This window comes from Dunckerocampus dactyliophorus, chromosome 19, assembly GCF_027744805.1.
Source record: "Dunckerocampus dactyliophorus isolate RoL2022-P2 chromosome 19, RoL_Ddac_1.1, whole genome shotgun sequence".
Taxonomy (NCBI): Eukaryota; Metazoa; Chordata; class Actinopteri; order Syngnathiformes; family Syngnathidae; genus Dunckerocampus; species Dunckerocampus dactyliophorus.
Genome location: NC_072837.1, coordinates 4,368,551 through 4,396,535, shown reverse-complemented (window position 1 = coordinate 4,396,535; position 27,985 = coordinate 4,368,551). Strand labels below are relative to the sequence as shown.

Sequence of the window (27,985 nt, the reverse complement as noted above, 5' to 3'; positions counted from 1 at the left end):
GGCGCCGTGGTAACAAGAAAAGGAGTCTTTGGACCAAATGTCTGCAGCACCTGTTGGCAGGATGTGACTATTATCCTGGTAAGTTGTGTTTAATCATAAAACTGCATATATGTTGCGTTTTTACTTGCTGAAAAAGTGCTGACATTCACCTTTTGTGTACAGGGTACATCCAAATGCTTGTGATGTGTGTGTGTTACTTGAAAAGTGTATTAATGCAACATCCTTTCAGTGATGGTAAGTTGCTCATTTTAGAATAGAGACGCGATTTTATGTGTTGCTGAATCTCTATATCTAACCTATGGGTGGCGCTGTGTCATTTAAATCCATCCCAATTCACATTATGATTTAAAAGGCTGAGAATCAAGGGGCGTCGTTTTGCAAATGCATGAGAATGCAGATGAATCGCACCCAGTCATTGGTGCTTTTGAACGGAATTTGTGATTCAAGCCCAAAAACAGAGGGGGTGGTTGGGAGAAAGCGGCATGCTGGGAGGGATACCATGCACATGTTAACACTGCGGGGGGAGTTATTTTGCACCTCATTATCTCCCTTATAAATCCCCAAACTTTTGAAGGACTCCCTCACAGTTTAAAGTTTAGTGTCTGAGCGTTTTGTGTGGATGCTTTAACGCCGACTTTAAATCTTAACAAATGTGGCGACTGTGGGACCGGGCTGCTCATCTTACAATGTGACGATTAAAAATTAATGCATGGAAAATGTCTTTAATTGCAGGCAGGCAGCCCCAATGCAACGTGCAGCTTGTAGCGCCACATTTTATTTGCGGAGCTGCGGGAAGGATGTCGGCGTCATCTCCTGCAGGTAAGTCACTTTTATTTATCAGTGATACCACAATGTAACCACATGGGGCACAGGCAAGTGAAAGGGCACACCAAATCCGTTACCATTCTATTGTTGTTGTTTTTCCAAATATAATGTTTAACAATCTCATTCAACACAGGAAACAACATAATCGGTGGCCTCGTCTCGAGAGGCTTAATTTTTTTTTTTTCAAAAATACACCCCCAAAACAATTTTAACATGTCATTTGGGGCTGAAAGGTAAGTCAAAAGTTACATTAATAAAGTAAAAGAAGCCGCACGAACCTTTAAAGTCTGAAATTTAAACGAAAAGTAACGTTGTAAGAGCCGGAAGTAGATACTTAGTGGAGAATTGTGCGCAGTTTTTGGCTTTACCGGCTTCTTCTAAGACGCCCTTCCCATCTTATGACGTCACCGATATTGCGTTCAACCACCAAGAATGTTTACTACTGTTTTAAAAAAAAGAAAAGGTTCAATGTATATATATATTTTTTTTACCTTTGGTTTGTCCACTTAAATGTAAGTCGGGAGGCGACAAAATGTTAAAATAATGTCCTACTAATTTATATTTGTGTTTAAAAACGCTTTAAAATGCTGCACAAATGTAAAATATGATTTTAAACCACGAGTAACATGTGTTTTTAAGTTATATGTGGGAAAAATACTGCGTAATCAACTTGTTTATTTAATTGACGCGTATGGTCGAGCATGCAAGCCAGCAAAGCGCATGCGTACTTTTTTAAGAACGAAGCAATTTATTCGTTCATTTAACGTTGGAATGAACGAAATCTCCCAGTTACACATTTGAAGAAGTTTTACAACTTTGACTAACACAACAAATGGTGTGAGAAAGCACAGGATGAGGGCATAAGTGGATGTTAATTAAGGCTGAGTCAATAAATTGAGTTTTACGGATAAAAGAGTTAAAAATCAAGACAAACACATTTCTGCGTAGGAAAAACGTCAAAATAAACTTCCAAACACTTGTGAGAGCCAGCTACCTGCTTTCCCCAACTCAGCTATAGCATTCTCATGGAGTGGATGTAAAAAAGGTGAAGGATTGGTGGCTGGAATGCATGAAATAAGCGACAAAAACAACCCCCTCTGCTCACCAAAAAATGAAAAGAGAGACGAACTCAATGAACTCCTTTGAACTGCATTGACAGCAACGCACGGTAAAAAAGACACATTTCCTCTGGGAGCCTACTGGCTGCATGGGTTGCCTGCCTGCATGCATGCATGTATTGTGTGGGGGGTTGGGTCGGGTTAACTGGGGTGAGGGAGTCCAAAGTCTCTCCTTAGGAAGGTTGGAATAGTATTCAAGCAGCACAGGAATCTCATCTCAATGAAACACTCTAATTTTACTGCTAAAAACTACACTTTGTACCATGTGATCTCACATTATTCCACTTTCCAATGTTTATTCTAGAGAATAATCTGCTAAAAAGTTACTTTGAACTAAACTTTTCTCAATAGAAAGTGTATCTTTAAACCTTCGCTTAATTTTTCACCTCCGGTTTTAGCTTGTCGCTCTTAATTTTGGTTCATTTGGTTACAACACATGCCCCAAAAGCACAATTAAGACACGGAACTTGACATTTATAGCCTTTTTACTTGTCAGACTTATTCATAACAGACAAGGCTATCATGTAAATAATAAAATCCGTAATTAATGGAGACCTTTATATCAAGTTTAAATTATATCCGTGTTTTAGCATTCACGTTCTGTCAGAATTGCTGATGGGGAGCTAGGCAGGTGTCAGCAAATTAATTGACCACCTTATAATCATTTCCAAGTAATATAGTATAGCTAAGGCAGAAGGTTGGCTGAGGTTTTTTAACCTTGTTTTAATCACACCCCTTAGTGTGATAGACTGCAATAATTGTGATGGAAATGAAGGTCTTCATCTGCAATAATTGAGATGGAAATGAAGGTCTTCATCTGTAATCCACCATAGTTAATTGGTTAAATTCGAGGTGTCCAGACTTTTGTCACCAAGGGCCACATACAGAAAAAAAAATCAGAAAGGAAGGGCCACTTTTGTGTCTTTAACCTTTTGTTTATTCGACACCCTGAAACTAATTTAACATAGGTTGAGATGCGGTAAGTAATTCAAAAATTAATAATGAAAAAACATCTGAGATTTGTGTTGTATGTGACAAAGATAATAGTGATATTTAATAAGTACTTTTAATATCTTGTAATATTTGACGTTAGAACTTTTTTTTTTTTTTGTCCATTTTCAGTGTGGCCCTAATCCTAGTTTGATGCAGGTCATGTTGCATTTCATTTTTAGAATATGTTGTGGGGCCAATAGAAAGCATGTAGTGTGCCACAATGGCCCCAGGGCAGGACTTTGGGCCCTTCTGGTTTAAGTTCTCATTTTAATTTTAGACATGTAAAAAAAATGTTTTTAAAAACCTGGCAAACAGAAAAACAAAGAATTATATTATAAGTAATGACGTTTAGATGAGTAGAAAATAAACAAATGTTTTGATTTAATTGAGCTTTTGAAAAAAAATCACATTTGACATGATTATGCTATTGTTGGTTTCTGTTACTAGTTGTCATAAATACCCAATTAACTAAAATTATTTTTAAAATTTGCAGTGTTTGAAACAGTATTTTTTCGGATATTTGTAAAATCTCACTTTGAAAAAAAATCAATTTGTGTTATTTTAACGTTAAATAGAACTGAGTTTACATTGCAAACTTGTTCAATTTGAAATAATACAGGTATTTCAGTAAACCTCCAATGAGATGAATAAGACAAAAACAAAGTGAAGCTATTCCGCTGCAGCAAAAACAAAAACAGTGTTCAAAAATTGTTGCAAAATTAGTCAATTTTTCTGGATGATACAAGTATATGGCATCCGCCCAGGTGTCCCCTGGTGCGTGCTTGTGAATATTAGTTGAATAAATGCAGAGGCCCACTCAGAGTCACCCTTAATGACTCCTTGTGCTTAGCGGCATGATGAGCCCGAGCAGGACATGATCACATGTGACACTGGCATCCAGCCCTGTGACCCAAACAGTAATCGTCTGGCCTCCACTACAAGCATCTTCAAAAACAGGCCCTGTTTGTGCGGGGGTTGGGCCGGTTTGGGCCTGGCCTGGCCTGGCCTGGCCTGGCCTAGGCTAGCCTGGTCTGGCTTGGGCTGGGCCTAACTGTGTGTGTGTGTGGGCGGGTGGGGGTAGAGCTTGTGAATTCCGGAGGGTGGGTCTTTGTAGGTCTTTAGTGGGTGGAGATGGGCTTGTTGTTGTTCCATTCCTAACAGCGTGTCCACCCCCCCCTTTCCTTAACACATCTCGGGAAAGCTTGCACCAATTGAGATGGGAGTTAGGAGAGGAAGTTTCTCTTTTCCACATTGTCCTGATCCAAATTGCATTGGCATACATTTTCCTTGTTTTTGCAAGCAACTAAATAATGGTTAGTGCAAATTGTGTTAACACTTTAAAAATGCATATTCAACTGCTGTAAGTCACTGGATGAGAGCAGTGAGATTTCCCTCATCCTTGCCAAATAGTGAGCCCAATCATGAAGGATCAGCAGCTTGAACCTGCCTAAACCACAATTGTTCATGGTCACACGTTGAAACACACACTGTTGTAACAGCCCCCTTACTGCAAAGTGGTACAAAATATTTTTTTGTTTGTGTGTTTTCCTGAAAATGTGCAGGTCCAAAGTGACTCACTCCCCAGGCTTGATTTGGGAAGCGACAGGCGAAAGACCATATAACAGTTTTCAGCAGGTTTGTTTTTCTGGGTTTGCAGTCGCATTCCAAAGTTGTGAGTTCAGTCTTGCGCTGCGGTGCCCACTAAAAAGATACAAGGAGGTGACTTGAGCATGCCGAGGGAGCTCAAAAACAACATGGAGAGAGCACTGAGAAAAACAGACCTAATAGGAAGATATTTAAAGAAACAGCAGCATTCCTTTTATAGGACTGACTGCATACAGGAAATTAAAAACACAGAAAAGATTGCGCCCTTCAGGTTTTGGTGCAATAGTCTGTTTCCTTTTAGTAGACATTCTGAATAAAAAAAAATATTAGGACGGCCATTTGGATCTTTTGCATCACTTGTAAGGTTTAAAATGAAATATACACAGAAATCAAAAGGCAAACTGTGTAAGGTGGCACCATTTCACATATTTTCTACACAATTTTAAAAATAATATATTTTTTTATGGTTAGTCGGTGAGTGAAAGGCTGTACTCATTCATTTAGTTTTTTCTGCTGCCATGCGTCATATTCAAATGGCTGATCTCTGTAGACAAGTAGAAAAGGTTCTTGGAAGAAAGATGCACAAATTATGGCAGATATTCAACACTTAAGCACTTACCTAAACCCACAGTAAGAAGTCATCGCTGTTGCTTGACCTCAGGGCGCTTGTATAATATCTACAGTATCGGTTTAGCTCTATGTCTGCCTGTTGCAGCTTTTATCGATAACTCAATCAGGACGTGTTCTCCAACAGAGATTAAATAAGCACGATTACAAATATAATTAGTCAGTGAAGATGATGTGCCTTTTTGTCAGGGGTGTGCAGTGTGCACCACATTCTAAAAATGCAATTATTTTTTAAATGGTGGAAGAAAAAAAAGACCAAAAAGCTCTAATGTAAGTGAAATAGTTGAAATGTTGCTGCTAATAACACAAAGCTGATTTTTCTCTTTAAATAACTTCTTAACATATTGGATTACTTTAGCATCTTTTAGTTAACATATTGGATCGCTTCAGCATCTTCCTACAAAATTGTAAATATCATCATGGCCCGGTATTCTTTGATTTTTTATTTTTTAAGTATGCTGCCCTCAGTGGGAAAAGTTTTGGTCACCCCTGTTTTGTATGTTTTGGCCATATGCACCCCACTGGAATGACTACAACTATTGTGCATCAAACATCTTTAGAGATTTTGCAGATCCCATCCAAAACATGTTCAATACAAAAATAAAATAATAAATGATATTTAATACAAGATATATTCACTATGTTATACATCTGGAACATGTAGCTTTGTTTTAGATCATGCAACATTTGAGCTTTTTTTGACATTTCTGAGCAAAACCTACACAACTAATACAGCAAACACAAAATGAAAGGTGCAAGTTGGATTTTTCCTCATGCTCCTTAGTAGCAATGAGGGAAGCGTTGCTGGGTGGAAAAAAAAGCCAGCTATTGACAAGGTCACGTGTATCTACGACGAGAACGGGCACAGCCAGCTCGAGAGCCAATCAGAGCGCAGGAGCTAGGTGTAGGGGGCGGAGTCTATGGAGAGAGAGTGAAGAAGAGAGAGTGAGCGTGGGGATGTTGCTGAGCGGGGGGGTGCAGCCTGCTAGGAGGAAAGACGGGGGCGCGAAGGGAAGTCGTGAAGGAGACATGACACCGACACCCAGCGGAACCACGCAGGCCGCACCATGCGAGCCCCACTGGTGAGCGATGGGCACCACGACGTCGGATTCATGGTGACCACCGCAGCGAGTGCTTGCACAAGAAGCTTCTCGACCACAACTTGGCCGCAGAGGGTTCGCGGGGAAACATGGCCGAAGGTTACTTTTTTTCCCCTCATTTTCATACTAAAAAATTAAACTATGCGATTGTAACGATTTAAAATGCTCCATTTGCATCTCCTTGTTGGTAACACATCCGCGTTTCTGAAAGAACAATGTGTCTTCACGCACTTTTCTGGCCACCAGTGAAGCTCGATCACCATGTGTACACCTGCCTTTTTGGACCAGTACCACCTAGAACTCCACACTCGGAGCGGACTGTGTGTCCTCTACATGTACAAAACAGAAGGCAAACTTTTAAGGATCTGTTAGGTAAAGCGTGGTAGAGTGGGGAAATGTTTTTAGGGAAGATAGACTGTGAAGTTTGGGATTTACCACCGCCCGTGAACCTTACACGGGCAAGGAGGGAATTCCCCCCCCCCCCCCCCCCCCCCCCCCCCAAGTGAGGCTTCAATTTAAATAAACTGTGCATTTTATCTTGTAGGAGGGCCCGCCAGGTCCACTGAGCAGGGGGACCGGACTCGACCCCACGTCCTGTCAGGATCGGGCTTCTGCAAATGGTTCAACGTCCGCATGGGCTTTGGATTTATCTCCATGACCAGCAGCGAGGGGACCCCTGTAGACCCCCCTCTGGATGTTTTTGTGCACCAAGTAAGTGGACACACACGTATACACGCACAAACTGCTACCTTAAAAATGATGCTCCAACAGCAGGCCCATGTGTTAAGTTTTACACTAGACAACATGAAGCCTGAAAACACGCCTTATTTCCTCTCTCAGCCGCATGCATGAAGTGTAGTTTCCTCCTCCTACCTCCTGCCTGCAGAGGGAGGAGGAGAAGTGTCTACTTGGACCCAACCACACTTGCTCCAGGATTCCCACGGGTGCTTGAAATTCTTGAAAATGCCAAGCATTTTCAAGAATTGAAAAGAAGAATAGAGCATTTAGTTGCAAAACAAATAGCTGGTCGACTCTTGCTTAAATATAATAAAACAGATGGTGATAAAAATGTGTAATATGGTTTCTCCCATCTGCTGTTAAATTGTGCCTGCATATAGCATATCTGTTTTAATGTGGTGGAGCGAAATAATTAAATTTCAATATGTATTAGTGAAAAATGTCATTTAGTTTCACTTAATGGCGCTGAAAAAGCCACAGCATTTGCCTACTTAATTTCCATTCCGTCACCGCACATGATTAATTGGTGTAAAGTTGTGAGTCGGTTGAAAGTTGGTTTGCACTTGTTTATCGCACAATATGAGCTCATTTAATGTGATTTGTTAAAGCAATCATTTTGAGTTTGACCTCAAAACATCAATGAGTCCCTGTTGGTTGACATTCTGTGTTTATGGCATTAAATCTATATTATATCAACTGATATAATTATGTACAGTAATTGCTGTCTTTAGGGGATGGAAAATCTTAAATTCTTCATGGAAGATTTTAAAAGTGCTTGAATGTGAGCCTGAAAAGGTTCATGAAGCCTGTTGGTTAGTTTATTTTTTTACATGCTGGTGGAAAGCGGTCATTTTGAGTTGGTGTACATCGGCAAAGATGCGTCATTAATCACACCTGCAAGGTACAAAGGAGTACTTGGGCCACACTGAGAAGAGAAAACAAGGCAAAAAAATAATTATGAGGGCAAATTGTAAGAGAAAGCATTGTAATGAAATAAAAGAAAATGCTGGAATTGCACAAGAATAAAATTTGAAAAAGGTTTAACAATATGAGGGTGAAGTGGAATTACTACAAGAAAGCTGTTGTACTGTTAACGTCATGAGAATAAAGTGGTTATATTATGAGAAAAGTACATACATTTAGGAAAATAAAGTCCGAATATAAGTGGAATAAAGTGGAATACTTGTGTTGAGCTTTGCACTACAATTGATGTGTTTCAGAAATGTATAAAAATACTTCTTGTTTTGGTTATTTGTTTCTATTCCTGTGCAGTTAAATTTGTGTGAGCATGAATGTATTAAATTCGTTAGTCTAGTAAAATTATAAGTCTCCTTAAAAAATAGGAATTTATTGTTGTAATCTTTCAACTTTATCCACTTAACATTACAATGTTATTCTTGTAATCTTACGACTTTATTCTCATAGCATAGAGCCTTATTCTGGTAAAATTATGACCTTGTTCTTGTAACATTGCAACTTTATTCTCACAACACAGTCTGACTGTTTTTGTTATGTCGCAACTTCATTCTTGTAACATTACGATTTTCTTCTTGTAACATCGCAACTGTATCCTTGTAACATTATGACATTTTTTCCCCATTTTAAAAAATTTCAGTGTGGTCCTAATACTCTGTATTTTTCCATGAGGTGCTGTTCTTGACCTTTAGTTATACTTCTCATACGTAGCCTATTTGTGTCGCCGTACATGCAGATGGCATTCATCCCGCTGGTCGTACAGTCGATGGATTTTGCAGCCAATCTTACTGTATCCTATTTCCTGTGTTAAATTGCCCCTTTTACAGCCTTGTTTTTAATGTGGAAAGTGGAAAGGATGATGAGCCGCTGTTTCCCTGTTTATTTTTAATTTGCTCGGATCTCTCGTTTGGGGCATTATGGGCAAGACGTGGTGTTGTAACACCATCATCATCCCTGATGGATGCTGAAACGCTGATATGCAAATGTGCGTTATCTACATTACATAGTGCTGGATAACAACAAAGCTCTGAGAACCTATTTTTCTAGAGGGAATAAACCTTGGACAGCAGAAGCAAGACTTGGCACCGGGTGGCCTTCAGCATTGACCATCATATGCATTCATTTTCATCCATCACCCCCCCCCCCCAACACTGCATTACTTCATGCAGTGGCTCTCCGAATGGCATGTGCGTCTAAAAATAGAAAGAAGGTTCACTGAGAGTAGCATGTAGCTTCCATATTATGATTAATGTCATAATAATCAGCCTGCATTGCTTCTGTTTCAAAAGCAGTTTAGTTTTTTTATGTTATCATAATTGTGATTCATAGGTTTACTCACTATATGCTATGCTGTCACCACGGACAACACTGCATCTTTAACCCATTTAAATGCATTGGGAAAGAAACGCTTGCCTCACTGGTAGTGTACATAGTAATGGGTGCACCTGCACAATCAAACGAGATTCACTGCGAGATCTTCCTGATAGTCACCTTTATCCTGATTTGTGCCAAAAATCTTTATTCCTTGGCCGCAATCCACAGTTATGTGAATTAAATACTTTTTAAGTAACACCAAGAGCAAATGGAAGAGAATAGTAATGTATGGATTTGCCTCTTAACAGGCCTGGTCATGATGTCCCCTCCATTCACATTCACTTAAGTCACTGCTTGTCAAATAGTGAACTGTCGGGGCGGGGGTAGGGGGGGTAGGCGCGTGAGAGGCAGGGAGGACTTTCAATCTTATGAGCAGACCTGCCAACATGTATGAATTTGTCGTACTCAGCCCGCGATTTGACTCTTGAATACGCTTGAATGCGTCACTGCTCTCCATTTTGTTGCATTTTGCTGGTTTCATTTTCGAATTCAGTCTTCACACTACAGATAAATAAATAGATATTATCAGGTTCTAAATCGCATTTCAAATCAGGGGTGGGCGTCCCCCAGCGGGGGCATGACACAAAATAACTGAGAGCCACGGACTGAAGTAAAGCTGCACAGTTCAATGAGCTGCAGTACAAGAGCTGTACTTCAAATGCTGCATTTGCAGTGTTAATGTGCTCTCTTTTAAATGATGATCAGACAACTTATGTCATTTTGAACTCAAAGAAATGTGGTGTATATTCCTGCATTCGTCCATCAGTTTGCAGGAGATGTAACGCAATAATTAATCATTTGCTTTGCTGATTGATGTGGAAAAAGAGACGTTGAGGACGAGTGGGGAAAGACAAGTGTGTTTGTGTGAGTAAGCAAGCGGGAGGTGTCTTCATCAGGGTTCCTCTATCTGATCACTTCCTTTTAGGTGCGTGTGTGTGTGTTTAAGCTCCCGCTGGGACATGAAGGGGTGCTCTCTTCTTGGGAATTCTTTTAGGGGGGGGGGAAAGAAGAATTTCTTGAAAGACTTGAAAGACAAAAAGACAGGAGGCTTGGATGGGGTGAGCTGAGAGTGGGGGGCAGGGATGCTGTTTGCCCTTTGTCGGTAATCAGTTTGAAATGTTGTACAGTGTGTGGGCTGCCCCTCCTGAGTGTGTGTTCATTTTACGGCCCCCGTGTGTGTGTGTGTGTGTGTGTGTGTGTGTGTGTGTGTACTTCAAACCAGGATGCATGAGGACTGTTGTAAGATGTCTCCGGTGTGTGCGTGCATGCGCGCGCACGCATATGTGCACGCCAGAGAGAGAACCAGTGAGTATGTTTTGGGCAGCGAGGTTAAAGTGGGCCCCTAGTGAGATTAACCTCTGGTCCATGTCACTGTTTGGCATGCAGGCCCCGCCCACTTTCTGCCTCCAGATAGCCAGTGTCAGGCTTTGTCTCTATGTTATACCCCCCCAACACACACACACACACACACACAAACGTACACACATTACCTTGCATCAGGCCGCCCATCTCCTCTTTTGCACATCGTGAAAAATGCTAAACAAGGAAAAAGGACTTGGTCACGTGACTTCCTTTTGATTGGCAGAGTACAAAACAGGAACGTTCTCGTGAGAATTTAATAGGATTCTGCAGAAGTCATACGTTGTAATTACTTACAAATTGACACCTTTTTCGATGAATGTTATGAGAATAACAGGCCTCAAGCACGAACTTATGTCCAAATGTAATGTTCTTGGGGCTACGTGACGTGTTTGTCTGCCATCGTTGAGGTACAGGGTTGTGTACGCGCATGGAGCTCACTGTGATGCATTCATGCTCGTGCGGTAATGGGAAAGAATCCTGTGCAAATGTTTTGTCCCACTGGAAAAGTGATGCTTGTAAATAAGCAAAGCACGCCATCCTGTATCAGTCGGCCTTATGTTTAAAATGAGACTTATTTGTATCTTTTTTTTAATCCATATCAGTGTCTGAATGCCTGTTTTATATGGTCATTTCATATATCAAAAAATATATTTGTTTATTTGCATTTAGTTTTTTTCCCCCCAATTTAATGAATATCATCAATAAAAGAGGAAAGCAAATTGTGAACATTTAATTATTTGACTTTTAATAATTTTGTTTGGGCAAGGAATAATTTGTTCCATAGTATAGAAGATACCCACTAACAGAATTGTCAAAAATATAAGAAATGTTAAGTAGCGTCTGAAAACAAGACTGCCTTAAAATAGCTTTTACATGAAATAAATGAGCTAGAACAAACACACAAAAAAAATTGTAATTGTATTATTAGCAGTATTTCTTATTATTTTTTTGTATTGATTTACATATTATAATAAATCAAAGATAAAAGCTAATTGTGAATAATAGCTCATTCTAATTTGAACTTAAATTTAGAGCTGCAACAATTAATCAACGATGACTCGATTAGCCAACTAATCGACAACCATTTTGGTATTTGAGTAATCATTTTTAATTTAAAAATGTAAATATCCTCTGATGTGAATATTTTTCATTTCTTTAGTCATGCATGAAAGCAGACCAATTGTCTTTTGTGTTTTAGGCAAAACAAGATATTCCCACATATCAGCTTTTACTTTAAGAAAAAAAAAGGGATCGATATTTTTGCATCTTTTCTGATATGTTGCAGACCAAACCACTAACTGTTTGGTTCATAATCATTTGGTTCGTCGAGGGCCGAACCAGTTACCCGATTACTTGCAACAACAAGCTTCGGATCAATCGCCTAAGAAATGAATCGGAGCTAAATGGCTAATTCTGTTGACTTCTTATTGTTTAATAATATAACACACATTCTAATTAGTGCTTAAATGTTTTTTAGATGTGTTTTAATGCAGGTCCACCTGCTTTTCAAATTGCAGAAAAAAAACTTCCAAAGCAATATTTAAAATATGACAAAATCTTCCTCATTTGGCTATGTGTAGAGATGAGTTATAACTCCATAATCATAGTCACACTTACATTTTTGTCTAACGGATAACAAAAATAGCAGCTACTTATGCTAATGATCTGTAATGCAGATTCCATCCATCCATCCATTTTCGATGCCGCTTTTCAGATTCATGATTGAAAAACAAAGCATGCCATGTTTTTCAAGGAATTAGCAGTCATTATTTTCCTGAGGTTTTTCCATTTTTTATGAGTAGTGATTCTTCGCCATTCCTACTGAATAATGTATGGTGTGGTTCTGTTGAGACTGGGCTCCGTTATATCAGCCTGGGGGTTCTGGTAGCTGCAGTCACTCTGCAGGTTCCTTCGCATTAAATATTGGCCCATGCACCCTTAATGGAAGGTGTGTTAATTTGAGGTAGTAGAACATGAAGGCTGTTAAGTGTTTGATGGGGGAGGGCACGTTGGGCCGGGGTCAAGGGTCATGGATGCTAATGACAATATGCAGAGGATGCTTGAGCTTCCTAAGGGTGGCTTTGTTGGTGGTTTTCAGCCATGTGACTGTGTGTGTTTCCCTTTTTCGTACACGTCCTGCTGTCCCTCTGCTTTTGCCACTTCCTGTGCGCTAAAAAGCCGCCGAATGTCACCTCCCTCTCCCTCTTGACGCTGCAGGCACGCCGTGCAGCTGTAGAGCGCGTGTGCTTGGGCCACCTCGGATTCAAAGAATCTCATAATTAGCCATGCCATAGCTGGTGGTCGCCATGGAGAGAGAGGGGGGTGCGGAGGGGGAAGAGGTTGGGGGAGGATGGCGGTCATCTCCGCTTCCCCACGATCCCCTCACGTTACTGCTTCCTGTATTGATTGTCGGCTCTGGTGATGATGAGGGCTCTGGCTGGTGAAAAGGAGGGCTATTTCTAGCCAGGATGTCGGAGCCTGTATTGATTGCTGTACGGTCCTTCCCACACACACACACACACACACACACACACACACACACACACACACACACAGGGATACAGGCTAAAATGCATGGCTAAGCATTTATTTGAAAAATGCAGAATCCACTGCGCATTGTTTGACTAATTTCCTTAGTTTTTAGGAATCTGCTGGTCAGAGGTGGGGGGTGGATGCTTCTACCTCTGACCTTTTTGGACTCCTGATCAAATGTGGGTTTTGTCCCCAGGCTGCCCCCCGCTCACACACACCCCTTCCACACACTACTACTGATCAGAAGCTGCTCCTCCACTGGAGCTGAACAGAATGCACTGGAGGCGTTCCATGACCTCCCTCCTCCTCCTCCTCCTCCTTCACTCATTCCTCCTCCACTGCTCCAGGCCACTCCTCCATCCCCTCTTTCCTCCCCCCGCCCGTCTTTCTCTCACTCCATGCCCTTTCGTGACCTCTGTGCGTAAACTTCCAGAGGGGGTCAGGACACCCGCCAGGTCATTTCGGAGGACAGTACTCCAATTACAGGGTAGGATTTGTTTTTTTAATAGCCCTCCCACAAACACTCGGCCGATGTGATCACCTCTGCCCGGGATGCAATGTTTTGGTTGTTTGTGTACTTATAAGAATGAATGAAGCAGGTTTGATTAAATTATGAGAACAATCCATCAAACTGATGAAATCATCTGGAGTGTTTTCTGAAACCACAGGGGCATATTTTAGAACAGAACCTTTAACGTGGGGTGCTGGATCTCCAGTTTCTTTCTTTGTACAATCAAAAAAACAATCTGTTCCAGAGTCAAACTGTCGCTCTCATACAAGTTAACCACGGTACAATGAATAGTGATTTTCGAGGTTCCTCGAACAAAAAAAAGTAACTAAAGTAGGAATGCTTGATTAATCGAAAGATACAAAACATCTTAAACAATTTCTACAAAACCAAACAAAAAAGTGTAATTAGTAATAGATATAATAGATATTTAGTATTTAGTATATTATAGATATATATATAATATAGATATTTAGTAATATATATTTCATGGCAGAGATGTAGTATGAATTAAATGTATTTTAATTTGAATATATTTACCACAGTTGATCTTTTAGCTTTTGTGCAAAGTAAAGATTATATCGGCCTATATAGTAAATCATATCTTTCTTACTGTATTTCCTACTCAAGCAAACACCGCACAAGCTTTACACAGACAGGAAGAAGTGATACTCCACTTCCTGTACGGAGCGTATGCAGCATGTGTGCGCTGCTGCTGAACAAAAGGGGTTGTGTGGCTTCCTCACTGATGCATTGTGAAAGTAGCATGTGCTTGGAGTGGAGTGGGTGTGTTTTGCGGGGAGGTGGGGGGTGGGAGGGGGCAAAACCGCTCAACTTTGACCTGGAGAGACTAAACAGCAATGATTATTCGCTACTAGTCTGGAGATGATGCATGCTTTATGAAGGACTCGCGCGTGTGTCACCTGCCAGTGATGAGGAAAAGGTTCAGCTTCTTCTTGTTTAGTTTGATGACGATACCCGATGCTAAGCATTGGTCTTCACAGGTGACAGGAGATCACAAGATCCCTCCGGTTTTCATTCACTGCTTGTGTTTATTGTGCACACTCCTGCAGTCTTCACTCTTCCCTTAAGCCAAATCCAATACATGAATGGCCGAAATAGGCGAGCCATTGACAGGCCTATACTCTGTTGTTGCGCTCCAGTTGCAGAGAGGGAATGCAATAAATACATTTGCGTTAAGTACGTATGCCAATTGTGGCAAGGATTTGAACTTTAAATGGAGAATAAATAAGGTTGTCCTCTCCGAATGTCTTATTGGCAATAAAAACATTTCACACATGCGTAGATTTTAGATAAATGAGACATGTCCACCTTGTTGTACGTTGATATGGATTCTTACGTGCACTTGTGAATGCTGATGATCCTTTTTTTTTTTTAATTTGAGGGACACGTGACATAACAAAATGAGGACAAACGGTTTTTGTGTATTGCAGTTTGTAAATTGAAGGTCAAAGTTACCGTAAAATGTGTTTGAAATGAAATGCTCATTAACAATATGTAATAATATGCTTTTAATAAATCACATACACACTTGTTCTTAGATGAATGGCAATTAAACAAATATGGAGATCCTTTCTTTTATTTTCGTCATCTTTTAGCCTGTTTGACAGTACATGAACAAGCTGCAGTGATGTGGTGAGGGGAAAAGCGTTCATTTGCTTTCATTTTCACCAATTGGCAAATTATATGAACTGCATTAATTCCACTTTTACATATTATTTAGGATTATTAAATATTGGCCTTAGCGAGATGTATTTTTGTTGCCTATTAAAGGTAAATAAAAAGATACATTAGTATCGCTCAAGTACCTTTTGCTTCATGTATACTGTCCCGTCGTCATGGCAACGGCCATAATGAGGGAATGTTACTGAGCACATTTTCTTTCTTTACATTTGACATCACCTGCACCATAGTGTGTCTCTTACACACACACACACACACACACACACGTGCTCACAGCAGGCGTTTGAGAGGCGTTGGGTCTTTATATGGGGGTGTGTGTTTACCTCCAGAACGCTGTGATCTGCTGTGGTTCACCAAGGTCACGGATGCAGGGCCCCCCCTTTATCAGGCATCTGTTGTGTGCCACCAGGAAGACATAAATCGTTGTTCGATGGTTCAGCGGGAACTAAATCAATCAGCGGTGATGATGCGGATAGGATGGATGGTGGTTGTAACGCACAGGAGAAAATTATTAAATGGCTGCAACATCTTCCCCCTCCTCCCCAGGGGAATGAATAGGAAGTGGTGCCTCTGTGAAAAGCAGATAAACGCAGCACTGTGAGCTAAATCCCGATGTGGACACTCTTGCGGCAGTTGGTGCATATCTTATCTTCAGTCAGCTTGTTCTCGCGAGAATTCAGCAGCGTTTCATGCTCGGTATTGGCTTTCTTACCTTAATCCAATATTGTCTGGCACTTAATTTCCGATACAGATATTGGCAGCAGCTCTCTCCTCAAACTTACTGTATGTCAGGTGACATCTTATGTAATGAATGAATACATTGTTTCTTTTACTTGGAAGCCACTGGATGCATTTCACAAATAAACACACAAATACTGCATTATGCAATGTAAGTTATTAAAAAGTGCCATATTTATTTAAAATGTTTTTGCTCAACAAGTCAAAGAATCAATATAACATGTTCTTCTATCAACAAGTAAGACAGGATAGTCTTAATAAATTGCATATAAGAATCCAATTATATCATGACAATATACTGTAATATGACAAAGTGCCCCGTTTAAGAGGACATTTTTAAATGTCAGCAGCGACTCAAAAATACTTGGGGGAATTTTGTTGGTTTAATGCCTGATTAATCACGTCTTTCACAGCATTAAGGGTACAATTAGCTCATTGTCTCCATTTTCCATAGGAAACGATGACGCGCCATCATTTACATGAACTGGGTTTGTAGTTTTCGTAGGTTTACCTTTTGGTGACAACCTAAATGTTGTTAGTCAGTTAAATGTGGCTTAAATGTAGACACTCCTCGGCCCGGTGTTTGCCGCAGATGGTGCTTGGTGAGAGGTGTAGCTTCTCCGGAGCACGGGTGCTCGCCGCTGCGAGTCGTAGCTTCTCTGAACCCTGGTGCTAGCCCGCCACAGCCACTCCTGGTGTGTTGCTCCGAAGCCCGGTGTTAGCCAGGTGTGAGGCGCAGTCACTCCGAGGCCCGGTGCCAGCTGCAGATGACGCTTGTGGCGAGGGGTAGCTGTTCAGGGGCGCTCAGTGTTAGCCTCTGCTTCCAAAGGCCGCTGCTAGCGGGAGATGACACCTGTAGCGAAGTGTAGATTTTCCAGAGCTACAGCGCAAATAGAGGATATATCGATATGAACGATGTGTTTGTTTTTGATATCATGCGTAAAAGACATATCGATGGCAAAAAGCTAAAGAAAAAGCTAAATCTTTCACAACTTTATGTTCCCCTTCCCCCCAGAGCAAGCTGGTGATGGAGGGCTTCCGAAGCTTAAAGGAGGGTGTGCAAGTGGAGTTTACCTACAAGAAGTCCTCCAAGGGCCTTGAGTCCCTGCGGGTGACGGGACCGGGTGGGGGACCCTGCGCAGGCAGCGAGAAGAGACCAAAAGGGAAGGTCCCACTCCAGAAGCGCAAACCAAAGGGAGACCGGTCAGTATGAATGACATAAAACAGAAGTGTGTGAGTGAAAAGTATTGGGACACCTGACCATTAGACCTGCAGGGAACGCAGGCATGAAGTATACAGTAGAATAGTCTAAAACTTCTTGGTAAAAGAACTCAACTCAAATCTCACAGATGAATAAAAGTGTCCAAATACTTTCATCCTTATGTTGCATGTAGAGCATGTCTTGCTGAACAGAGCTATCTTTGAAACCCACACGCAGCTGTACATGACTGTTGCTATGGTTATGCCAAGGAATCAAACACGATGCCCGACATGGATGCTACTCTAAAATCAATTTTGCAGTGTTGACGCTGAAGAGCGCAGGGAAGGATCTGCATCACATTGCAGTGTATCACACAATCAATGACTAATCTCCATATGGATCTCCTCCAGAGGTTCCTTTGGCCGCTGATGCAGAACTGATGTACACATGAAGACACCGCATAAAAACAAAGAGTGATTTATGTACGCTTGAGACCACATGTGATGCTCTTTATGTCGCCTCTCACAAGCTGCATCACACCTGTTCTGTGGAAGAACCTTCTCGACAGTCCCTTCTCGATGGCAGGAAACGCTATCCGGAAGAAGGTCCTTTTACATGGCTGAATAATTCAGCCTATTTGGGGACAACTGATCCTGTGTCAGTGGTCAAGTGACTGTGACTCAGGAGAAAGGCAGCACTCGCAGCATGCAGAGATGCTAGGTGACCTCATCGTCCTATTATATTAGTCTCCACTGCTCTGCCCCCTGCTGGTTTCATTGAGAAGTCCTTCCACGACATCTCTGGGGGAATTTCAATCAAACGGTGTATGTATAGGCCTTTCTTTCGTGTCATACTGGAACAGGCGTGAAGGCCATTTAGAAGCATTCTTGGTAATGATGATAATACACCACATTTCTATAGCTCTTTTCTCTGGATCTGTGGGTCCTTTAATTATGAAAAATATCCTCTTTTAATTGCAAGTATAGAGAGTCGTGAATAGTTCTATTGGTGCTTCCATGAAGGCCATTACGATTCTAGAACAGTCTTCATAGACAGGTGGGACACAGCTTGTCAGAGGAGGAGGCAACATAAAGAGTGTCACATGTGGACCCGCACGGACGTAAATCTGTCATGTTTTCACGTGGTGTCTTTGTATGTACATACATCCGCAGCATAAAGGACCAAAACCACCACTTCAGAGGAACGTTCAAGGTGATCCATACAGACATAATAGTCATTGATTGCTACACCATACGGCATTGTGGTGCAAATCCATGCATGTACTGTACTCTTCAAGGTTAACAATGCATTAAATGCATGTTGTCAAAGGCAGCTTTGGCCCTGCAGATGTTTTTATTTCTTATTGTGTTATAAAATATAGAATCCAGTTAAACCGCAACATTGCAGCACCGTACTCAATAAATTAGATTTGCGTTTTAATTATTTTTGATACCAACCCTTACTTGTCACCACTGTTTTACTGAAAACTGGTAATGCCGCTTTTTTAAGCAGTTGGAAGAACTACTTCTACACAGCATACACCACAGTTCATTTAACACTTTAGCAGTAGTTTAGATATAATTATTGCAACTTGAAATCTTTCTTATAGCTTTTTGAGAATAAGATAAGACTAGATAAAGATGCTTTTATTAGTGCCATAAGGGGAAATTATGATTAAAGTATACTGGAGAATGTGGGCATCAATCCCGCTGTGCCATTTGAGCTAATTCCTCTGAATACTGTACGTCTCGGACGTTCATCCACATTTTGAATAATATAAGCATTACTTTATACGGTATATGGTTGTTGTTCATTTTTATGTGTCAGAATTTTTTTTAATAAAAATATATTTGAGAAAAAAAATCATTAAAAATGATAAACAATATTTACAGTAAAAATCATAAATGTATATAAAATGTTTTATTATAAAATTATGGTAGTGCACTATTGTACTTTTTATGTAACTTTTAAAACACATTTCAGTCATTATCCTTTTGATTTTTATAAAGCTATACCATTTTAATATAGTTACTGTATTTAATGAACTATATGCTCACATATGCAAACCTATACAGACCTGATCAAAATCTTAAGACCTGTTGAAAAATTTGAATTTAGAATTAGCGTTTTGCACATTTGGATCTTAATGTGGTTTTAAGTGGAGCTACCGTATGCAAAAGCAAGAAGGGGGAGTGAGACAAAAACACTTTGAAAAAGAAATTTGTTGAAAACAACAATTCAACTGAAATAGGCTGACTATCAGCTGATCAAAAGACCATCGCTCAAAAAATAACAAAAAGAACTCTCCAAGCCAGATCAAAAAATGTTCTCAGTAGGACTCAGTAATGAGGAGCTCCACCGTTCTTGTTAATCACTTCAAAAATGGCTTTGGGCGTGCTTGCGAGTGTTTCCAGGAGGCTAGTGGGAACATTGCTCCAAGTGGTGAAGATGGCTTCACAAAGGACATCAACTGTCTGGAACTGATGGCCATTTTCATAAACTTCCCTTGCCATCCATCCCCAAATGTTCTCTCTGGGATTTAAATGAGGGGAACATGCAGGATGGTCCAAAAGAGTGAAGTCCTGGGTCCAGCGAGCATTTTGAACTGCAGCGTTGTCCTGTTGAAAAACCCAGCTGTTACACACAGACGAGGGCCCTCAGTCATGAGGGATGGCCGCTGCAACATCTGCACATAAGCACCGCCGTTTGACGACCCCGCAGTGTTCCACTGAATGAAAAAGCACCCCAGATCATGATGGGCCCCCCCTCCACTGTGCCTGGTAGAAAACATCTCGGGTGGGATCTCCTTGTCATGCCCGTAACGTTGGAAGCCATCTGGACCGTCAAGGTTACATTTTTTCTCATCAGAGAATAAACAAACATGGGACCTTTCAATGTCCCATGTTTGATGCTCCCTGGCAAAGTCTAAACGGGCACTTTTGTGGCGTTGAGGGAGACGAGGTCTTTGAATTTGTTTTTTGTTTTTTTAAAACGTTTTCCCCCAGATGCCGTCTGATGGTTATTGGCGCTGCAGTCGGCGCACCAGTAAGGGTCTTAATTTGGGTCAAAGACCGCCCTGTGTCTTGATGGACAGCCAATCGGATCCTCCGGCTCAGCGCAGGTGTGATTTTTTTTTTTTTTTTTTTTGGGTCTACCCCTTGACTTTTGTTGTTCAATAATGCTCAGGATCTTTCAAAAAATGTAGAATGACTGTCTTACCACGCCCAACCTCAGCAGCCATGGCACGCTACGAGAGGCCTTGCTTCTGCAGCTCGACAATCCGACCACGTTGAAAAAGAGAACGCTTCTTAGCGTTAGCCATCAGGAGGGCATGGCAGTGTGAATGCCAGAAAATGAACATTTTGAGCAGAGTTTTAGATTTTTTTTTAGATTTTTTTTGTTTGTTTAAATGACAAGTTCCAAATGCTTTTTGTCTCACTCCCCCTTCTTGCTTTTGCATATTGTAGCTCTACTCAAAACCTCCAAATAAAAAGCTTAAAAGATCCAAATGTGCAAATGCTAATACTAGCAATTTTTCAACTGGTCTTAAAATTTTGATCAGGAGTGTAAATGATGATGATGATGATGATGGCAAAATGGCATCAAAACAGTTGGCGACATCTTTTTAAATTGTGTCCCCTTGCACTCGTTTGGCTTTATAATTGCCAATAGTGTCATACTTCCATCTGGTGGTGAGTCGGTGTTATTGCAGATGACCCCACCATCCCGCAGCATTTCTCTCATCACAGTGAAGTCAGGTGACGTACAGCTTTAAAGCAATATGTGTATGTCCTTCCCGCCCCCTGTAGCTGTTATAACTGTGGAGGTCTGGACCACCACGCTAAGGAGTGTGGCCTGCCCCCCCAGCCAAAGAAATGCCACTACTGCCAGAGCATCACGCACATGGTGGCTCAGTGCCCGCACAGGGCGCTCACGCCTTCCGCGGTCTCTCAGGACCAATACGCGTCTACCTCGGCCTCCAGCCCGGGGTCGTCGGCCTACCTCTACCCCCCAGAGGAGGAGGAACGCTACGGCACATCTCCACTGGGAGGCTCATCCTCCTCCCCTGAAGAGCCCCAAAGTCACCACCGAACCCAGAGGTGGAGGAAATCCTAAAAGCACCCCCCCTCCTTGCTTCATCTACCTCACACCTGTGACACAATGGGAGGTCTGAATTTCTTTTTTTATTTGTATTTTATTGTCTAACCATCGCAACTATGGCAACCAACAGAGAGGTACGCACGTGTGTGTGTGTGCGTGTGTGTGTGTGTGTTTGTGTGTGTGTACCTGCCTTGCAGACAGGTGGTGGCGCCATAGCAACCACCACAGGGCTGGAGACTGCAAGGGATGATCTTGTATTCAATCAGTGCAGCTCAGGAGGCAAACGTGCATCAATCATGCCTTGGTTTGCTTTTCCATCTCAGTGTTTTATTTTTTTTTTAACGTACATACTGTCCTCGCTAATGCAGTCCCTCCCAAATGAGTCTTTTTACAGCACATTTCAATAAGGGTTGTGTAGGAGACGATGTTTAAAAGGCACAACCTGTAAGTGATAATCCACACCTCTACGACTGTTAGCTCGGCTTTGGAGAAACATCTTAAGGGAATCTTAATGGATTCCAGGGAACTGTTTAGATAAAAAAGGGGGATTAGCTGACTAATAATGTTATGTAATAGCATCCAATACAAGAGTCCTGTCAAAATTCTGCTTCCAACAGATAAAAGTGGTTCTTATTTTAGTTATAATCCCTACTTAATTGCACAGACAGCAAATGGTCTGTTACTAGTGTAGCTAGCAGGTGCGGCTCCTGTTCTTTATCCAGAATTTGTAAAGCAAAAAAACAAAAAGCCTTACTATGCTGGCACTTTTGCAGCTTGTGTCACAGTGCTCCCCTGCCTCACACATCAGGGAAATGACAGGGAGAGACGGCAGGAACAGTCAGGCATCGTCAGACAGAAAGTTTAGCAAAAGCAGCAATTACAGGACAAACCATTGATAGACATTTTGCAACCGTATTGTAACTCACAAAAGGCGACCTTTTTTTTATCACCACAGCGCCACCTGCTGGATCTGGTTCCCCCTAATTCAAAATCGCCTATTTGTTGTTGTAGTTTGCAGGGGTGTAGGAATGCACTGAGGGCTGTTTCTAATTATTTAAGACATCCAAGATATTAGGAACACCTAAGTGTGCTTCAAGTCACAACTGCAACAATGAAAATAATGTTAATGGATCAATAACAATAAGCATTATTATCTTTGCAAAGGCAGCATTTTTTCATGCAGCTTTCGTATTGGCTCTCATAGAATGTTGTGGCCAGTATGCGTGCATCCTGCCTCTTGCAGGAACGAGTGGCTTGTCGCTCTCAGCTTGCGTCGTGTGCGTGCTTCCACTTGAAAGAAAAGGAGAAAAAAAAAGCGTTTGCATGCTTGCAAAGGTCAACACTATTAACCCTTTCGTTATTACCCTAGATAGATGCGCCTTAGATTGGACGCCATATAACTCGACTAGCTTAGAGTCAGGCGCGATGAATCCGTAGAAATCCATTCTGTGGAGACGACCATGAAGGCTTGAAAATCATTAATATATATGTAAAGTCAGGATTGTATAAATGAGATTCTATGACATATTTTGAAGGAGTTTGCTGTAATTTAGCTGATAGCCGTGTGTATACCATGGGATGTTCATGTGAACAAAACCGCTCTTTAGACCAGGGGTGTCCAATTTTGTTCTGAGGGCAGCATACATAACAATGAAAGAACACGGGCGCCACTTCGATACATTTTGGACATGAAAGATGTGTCTGTGCGAATGTACGTTGGTCAGCCTCACTCCCTGACACCTTCAAGGGTTTCGCTGGATGTTGGGTTGACAAACTTTTGGCTCGACTGCTTGCTCGCTCGACGGAACGCGGGGCTGGCTGAACCATGCGGGTTGCAAAAGCAAATGAGTGTGATACAATGGTACCTCGGTTTTTATGACTAATATGTTCCCAAAGGTTCGATGAAAACGGAAACGTATGAAAATCAAGGCAATTTTTCCCATAGAAAATCATGTAAAAGCAATGAATCCATTCCAGACACCCACAAATATGAACAGATATTTATTTTTTTACAGATAATTATAGATGTACATGCAAAAACTAATTCAAAATCATTAGAAATGACAAATGGATGGAGCTTACTGTTGATGTAGATGGCTAGATCAAATTCAAGTGTTTCTGACCTTCATTATTAAATTGTTGGCACTCGCAACTTTTTTGGGCCCCATGGAGGTTTTTTGTTTTTTTAAGCAGTCACACTTAATTAAAAAAATGCACGGACAGTGAGTCAAACGCGTAGGGTGCTTTTTTGATTGTTGATTTGATTTTGCCGAATGACAGAGTACAGGACGAATGGGCTAGTTTGTTACGTGCAATACTGTACGAAAACAGAGGCAAAGCTATCGACAAAACCCGAATCATACGAAAATTGGGGAGTATGAAAAACGAGGTTTGACTGTATCAAATGATTTAGTCGTCCATCGCCACATTCCGGTTCAAATTTTGCAGCTTCACTCTTATCACGGTTTTTCAAAAAGATAGTAATTTAATATGGTCTCATCATTTTAAGTCCTAAAAATGGCTAAATGAATTAAAATACAAATATGAGGCATTCAGAAAACACAAGAAAAGGCGTAATAATATGTAGTATTCTGCATTTGTCAGTAATTTTACTGTAATGTTTGGTGAGACACAGTAGCACCAGACAACAACAGACATTTTTGGCAGGTTTGAATTATCTTGAATTATCAGCAGGCGCAACAACAAATCCCTCATAATAAAATCCCCCTTGGGAACATGCAAGAGCATGAGTCTTATTCATGTCCATCTACTATAATGGGGAATATGAGTGTGTAAAGGTGACTATAGGGGTGTTAGTTCATGTCTAAAGGGCTCTAGCTATGTTAACAACTTCATTTAAAAGGCCCGAAACAGGTTTCTATGCACTAACTACAAAAATGTTCATTTATGAATAAGGACTCTTATTTTGCGGAAATTCACGGCCGTTCTGGAAGGAATTAAGAAGTCATTTAAATTTTTTGATATGCCGAGGGCCAATAAAAAAATGAGTTGTGGGCCACAAATGTCCCCCGGGCTGCATTTTGGACACCCCTGTTTTAGACAAATCAAGCTAGTCTATTTTGGTCATTTTTATGAAGCCACGCCTACATTCCCCCCCCCAAACTTCCGTAGCACATAACGTACGTTACTAAAGGTGAGGCACTGGACACTATTAAAATGGAGGTCACAAGCTGTGCACTCTCTTCCGTTTTTGTTGCGGTTGTGTCTCCCGTTTGTTTTGGGGTCCCCCCCCCCCTGCAGCTCCTCTCTGACCATATTGAATGTGAAAAGAGCGTATCTGAAGTCGACTCCGCCCCAAAGTTACGTCGCTATGGAGTTGCATCGGAATGTTTTGACAAGTCAAATGACTTTGTATCATGCTAGCGTTAGGTGTCCTTTTTAAAAATGGATACAGTATCACCAAAATATACAACACCAACTTAAAAAAAACTATTTGGTATACCGCTTTTCCTTGGTGATCTCTGCTTTAATAGACACACCGTGCCCCAGTTAATCAGCCATGTCTATTTGAAGATTGTAAAAAACATACCTGTTTATATATACAGTAATCCCTCGTTTAATGATCTCTGTTTCGTGTTTGACTATGGTCTATTATTAGTCAAAAAAATATTGAAAGACAAGTTGTAGAATTCTGCCGTGTTTTGGTCACTAGGCAATCAGTAAAGTTATGAGACATGACGTTATTACCTTTCACACTGCATGGAGACCGGCTATTGAGCCCAGCCATGGCTGAGTTCGAGTAGAAAAAAGGTTCTCCTCTAATTCCGTCTGGAAGGTGTACGTTTTTGTCTCATTTGTCCTTCTGCCACACTCCATTTGAAAACCTTTCTTATATTTACAATTAGTAAAGTGCAGAGGCTAACTAGTTAGCTTGCTATGCTAGCACCGGCCATCTGTTATGTCCCTACAGTGATCCCGTAGCCTGAGCAATGATACGTAAACAAAGAATAATAGGAGTGTAAAAGTGACTATTGGGGTTTTATTTAATCTCTACAGGGCTTTAATAATGTTAAAACTCGCATTTAACAAGTCAAAAACAGTTTTTCTATGCTCTAACAATGAAAATATTCAATTTATTAGCACTGATTCAAAGCGGAAATGTATTTAATGCGGGTTGGAACCAATTAAACGCGATAAACTAGGGATTACTCTGTGTGTGTGTGTGTGTGTGTATTAGGGCTGTCAAAAATAGCGCGTTTACGACTAACGCATGCGCATCATGGCGAGCAACGCCTCACTATTATGACGGCAGACATAGGCACAGTGTAGCGTCCCCGTAGAGCCACAAGAGTGTGACGCTCTTTTACAACTTTATTCTGACCTGAACACATCAATAGCAGCGCAATTCCAACAACCAACTCCAAACAATCACGTGTTTAGTCCGGCCCTCCAGGGAACGACACTTCCGCATTGTCACTAGACTACCGCGAGTTGCATTCAGGGAACCCTAAACATCACAAGATCATCTTTATTATGCGTATAGTAAAGATGATCTTGTGACGTTCAATGTGTTAAAACAAACAAGATCATCTTTATTATGCGTGTACGTGTGGTCTAAATAAACAGAAAGACAAAGACAAGCAATAAGTGGATATTCTTATCTCTCACTAACGTAACTCTGACTGCGGGAGTACAATTTGCTGCATTTAAGTATGCTCGGAAATCCCATGATATACATCTACACCCAAAACGTGGTGGCGTCTTTAAACACCACCACCTTATAGCGCTGTCAAAGTGTGATTAAAGTGTTTTGCAAATATTAAACAGACCAGTGTTGGGAAAACAGAAGTTCAGACGTGAAAGCTTAATTAAAATGTTCAGGTCACTTGAAATACAGAGAATTCATGTAGTGTCATTTATATTTCTGTTCATAACACAGATAGTTTCAAATGATGAATTCAAAACTGTGATGAAGTATATTACAATATTTCATCATTTGATAGCCCTTATATACTATATATGTGTGTGTGTGTATATACTGTACATGTGTATATAAATATACATGTGTGTGTATATATACTGTATATACGTGTGTGTGTGTGTGTGTATATTTATATATATAACAGGTGTTACCTATGCTATGAATGTGCCTTTAGACGTGGCATCTGTAAAGCTGACAGTGCAGTTTGAGGAGAGGGTGTTTTTCGGGTCACTATGAAAGGAAATGCGGTATTTCTATACCAAAGAGTTTATCTTTATTTTACCCCAAAGTTAGGATTTGTCGAAGGGCTCACTATCGTTGCTCTTTCAGAATAAGAGGGATCTATTGTTTTTTTATTTTGGAATGTATGCGCCAGGAAATGTATCTCAACAATGCAGGGTTCCAACCCACACACAAATCATTTTGTATGATGTTTTTTTTTTTACATTTTGACACAGCGCTCCTCTCTCAGGATGATGAAATGTTCTCAGGGAATTTACCAAAACAAAAAACAGGCAGAAAGAAAAAGAAGCGTATTTCATTCTTTTGGGAATCATCCACTCAATGGAGAGACGTTCGTGTACTGCTATCGTGATCTACCTCTTGAGTTTGACTTTTCGCTTTTTTTTTTTTTTTTTTGGTGTCCGTTTTCTTTGCTGTGCGAGACGCAGGAGCCAAACACTCAACGGTCTTCCTTCTCATTTTGTTTGGTTTACAGCAAAAAGAACCTACCTCATAAGTTCTCCTTTCTTTTCCACTCCACATCTACCTCCTCCTCACGTTTTCAACACAGTAGCCGTCTTTGGGAAGGTGTTGCTTTCGCTGCATTCTGGGATGACGCGGTTTTATCACAACTGTTTCTTGATGAACCTCTTTGTTTTGTTTGTCTTTGACCAAACACGTACCTCCTTTTGTTTTTGTTTTTTTTATATCGGCCGTGGATAATCAAAGATGATGCCCTCTTGTGAGGCACTCAGTTTTGTACCAATGTTTGCATTCAACGTCTTTTTCTGAACTAACAGACTACACTTTTGTAAATGCAATGGCCGACATTGAGCTCAGACTTGATTGTGATGAAAATGCCCTCACGCTGGCCCTGTTGTCCTCTACCATGCTCAAGCACGGCTACCACCCGCCCTCTTTGTCCCCCGCTGGATTTCAGCTACTTCCCTGACTTTGTGGCTTATTTCTGGTCATCAAAGACAATTTGGGCCACACTGAAATGAAAAAGAAGCATTGCTTGATTTTTTTTTTTTCATCGTAATATTAAAAGTTGTAACGTTAGACTTAAAGTCTTTTTTTTAAAAGTCATAGAATTACAAAAATAAAGGTGTAAAGATGCAAGATTGAAGTAAATAAAATACAAAGTTGCACGATTAGCAAGCCATTGAAAAAAATCACAAACTTTTTAAATCACCACCGTAATCTTGTAAAAAAAAAAAAAAGAAAAAAAAACACTTTTTTTTCTTGTAAAATGATGGCTGCCTTGTAAAAATAATAAAAAATGCATTGAATTAAAAAACAATGAAATAAATATTAAAA

At 40.8% G+C, this 27,985-nt stretch overlaps 1 protein-coding gene across 3 annotated transcripts; it reads left to right on the top strand.

Annotated features, from left to right (window-relative positions):
- The first annotated feature begins 34 nt into the window (after positions 1-34).
- lin28b (lin-28 homolog B (C. elegans)) lies at positions 35-27,985 on the top strand. Of its 3 annotated transcripts, XR_008567064.1 has the most exons (6): positions 35-78; positions 733-819; positions 6,813-6,979; positions 17,215-17,402; positions 21,210-21,568; positions 21,699-27,985. XR_008567064.1 is itself a non-coding variant. In XM_054762727.1 (5 exons), exons 2-5 carry the CDS (start codon positions 798-800, stop codon positions 21,514-21,516), a joined length of 684 nt encoding a protein of 227 aa, XP_054618702.1. In that variant the 5' UTR covers positions 35-78; positions 733-797; the 3' UTR covers positions 21,517-27,985. The 3 variants fall into 3 exon arrangements, 2 of the variants coding, with proteins under 2 accessions (XP_054618702.1, XP_054618703.1); XM_054762727.1 differs by having other exon boundaries at positions 21,210-27,985; XM_054762728.1 differs by lacking the exons at positions 35-78; positions 733-819 and adding an exon at positions 6,256-6,367 and having other exon boundaries at positions 21,210-27,985.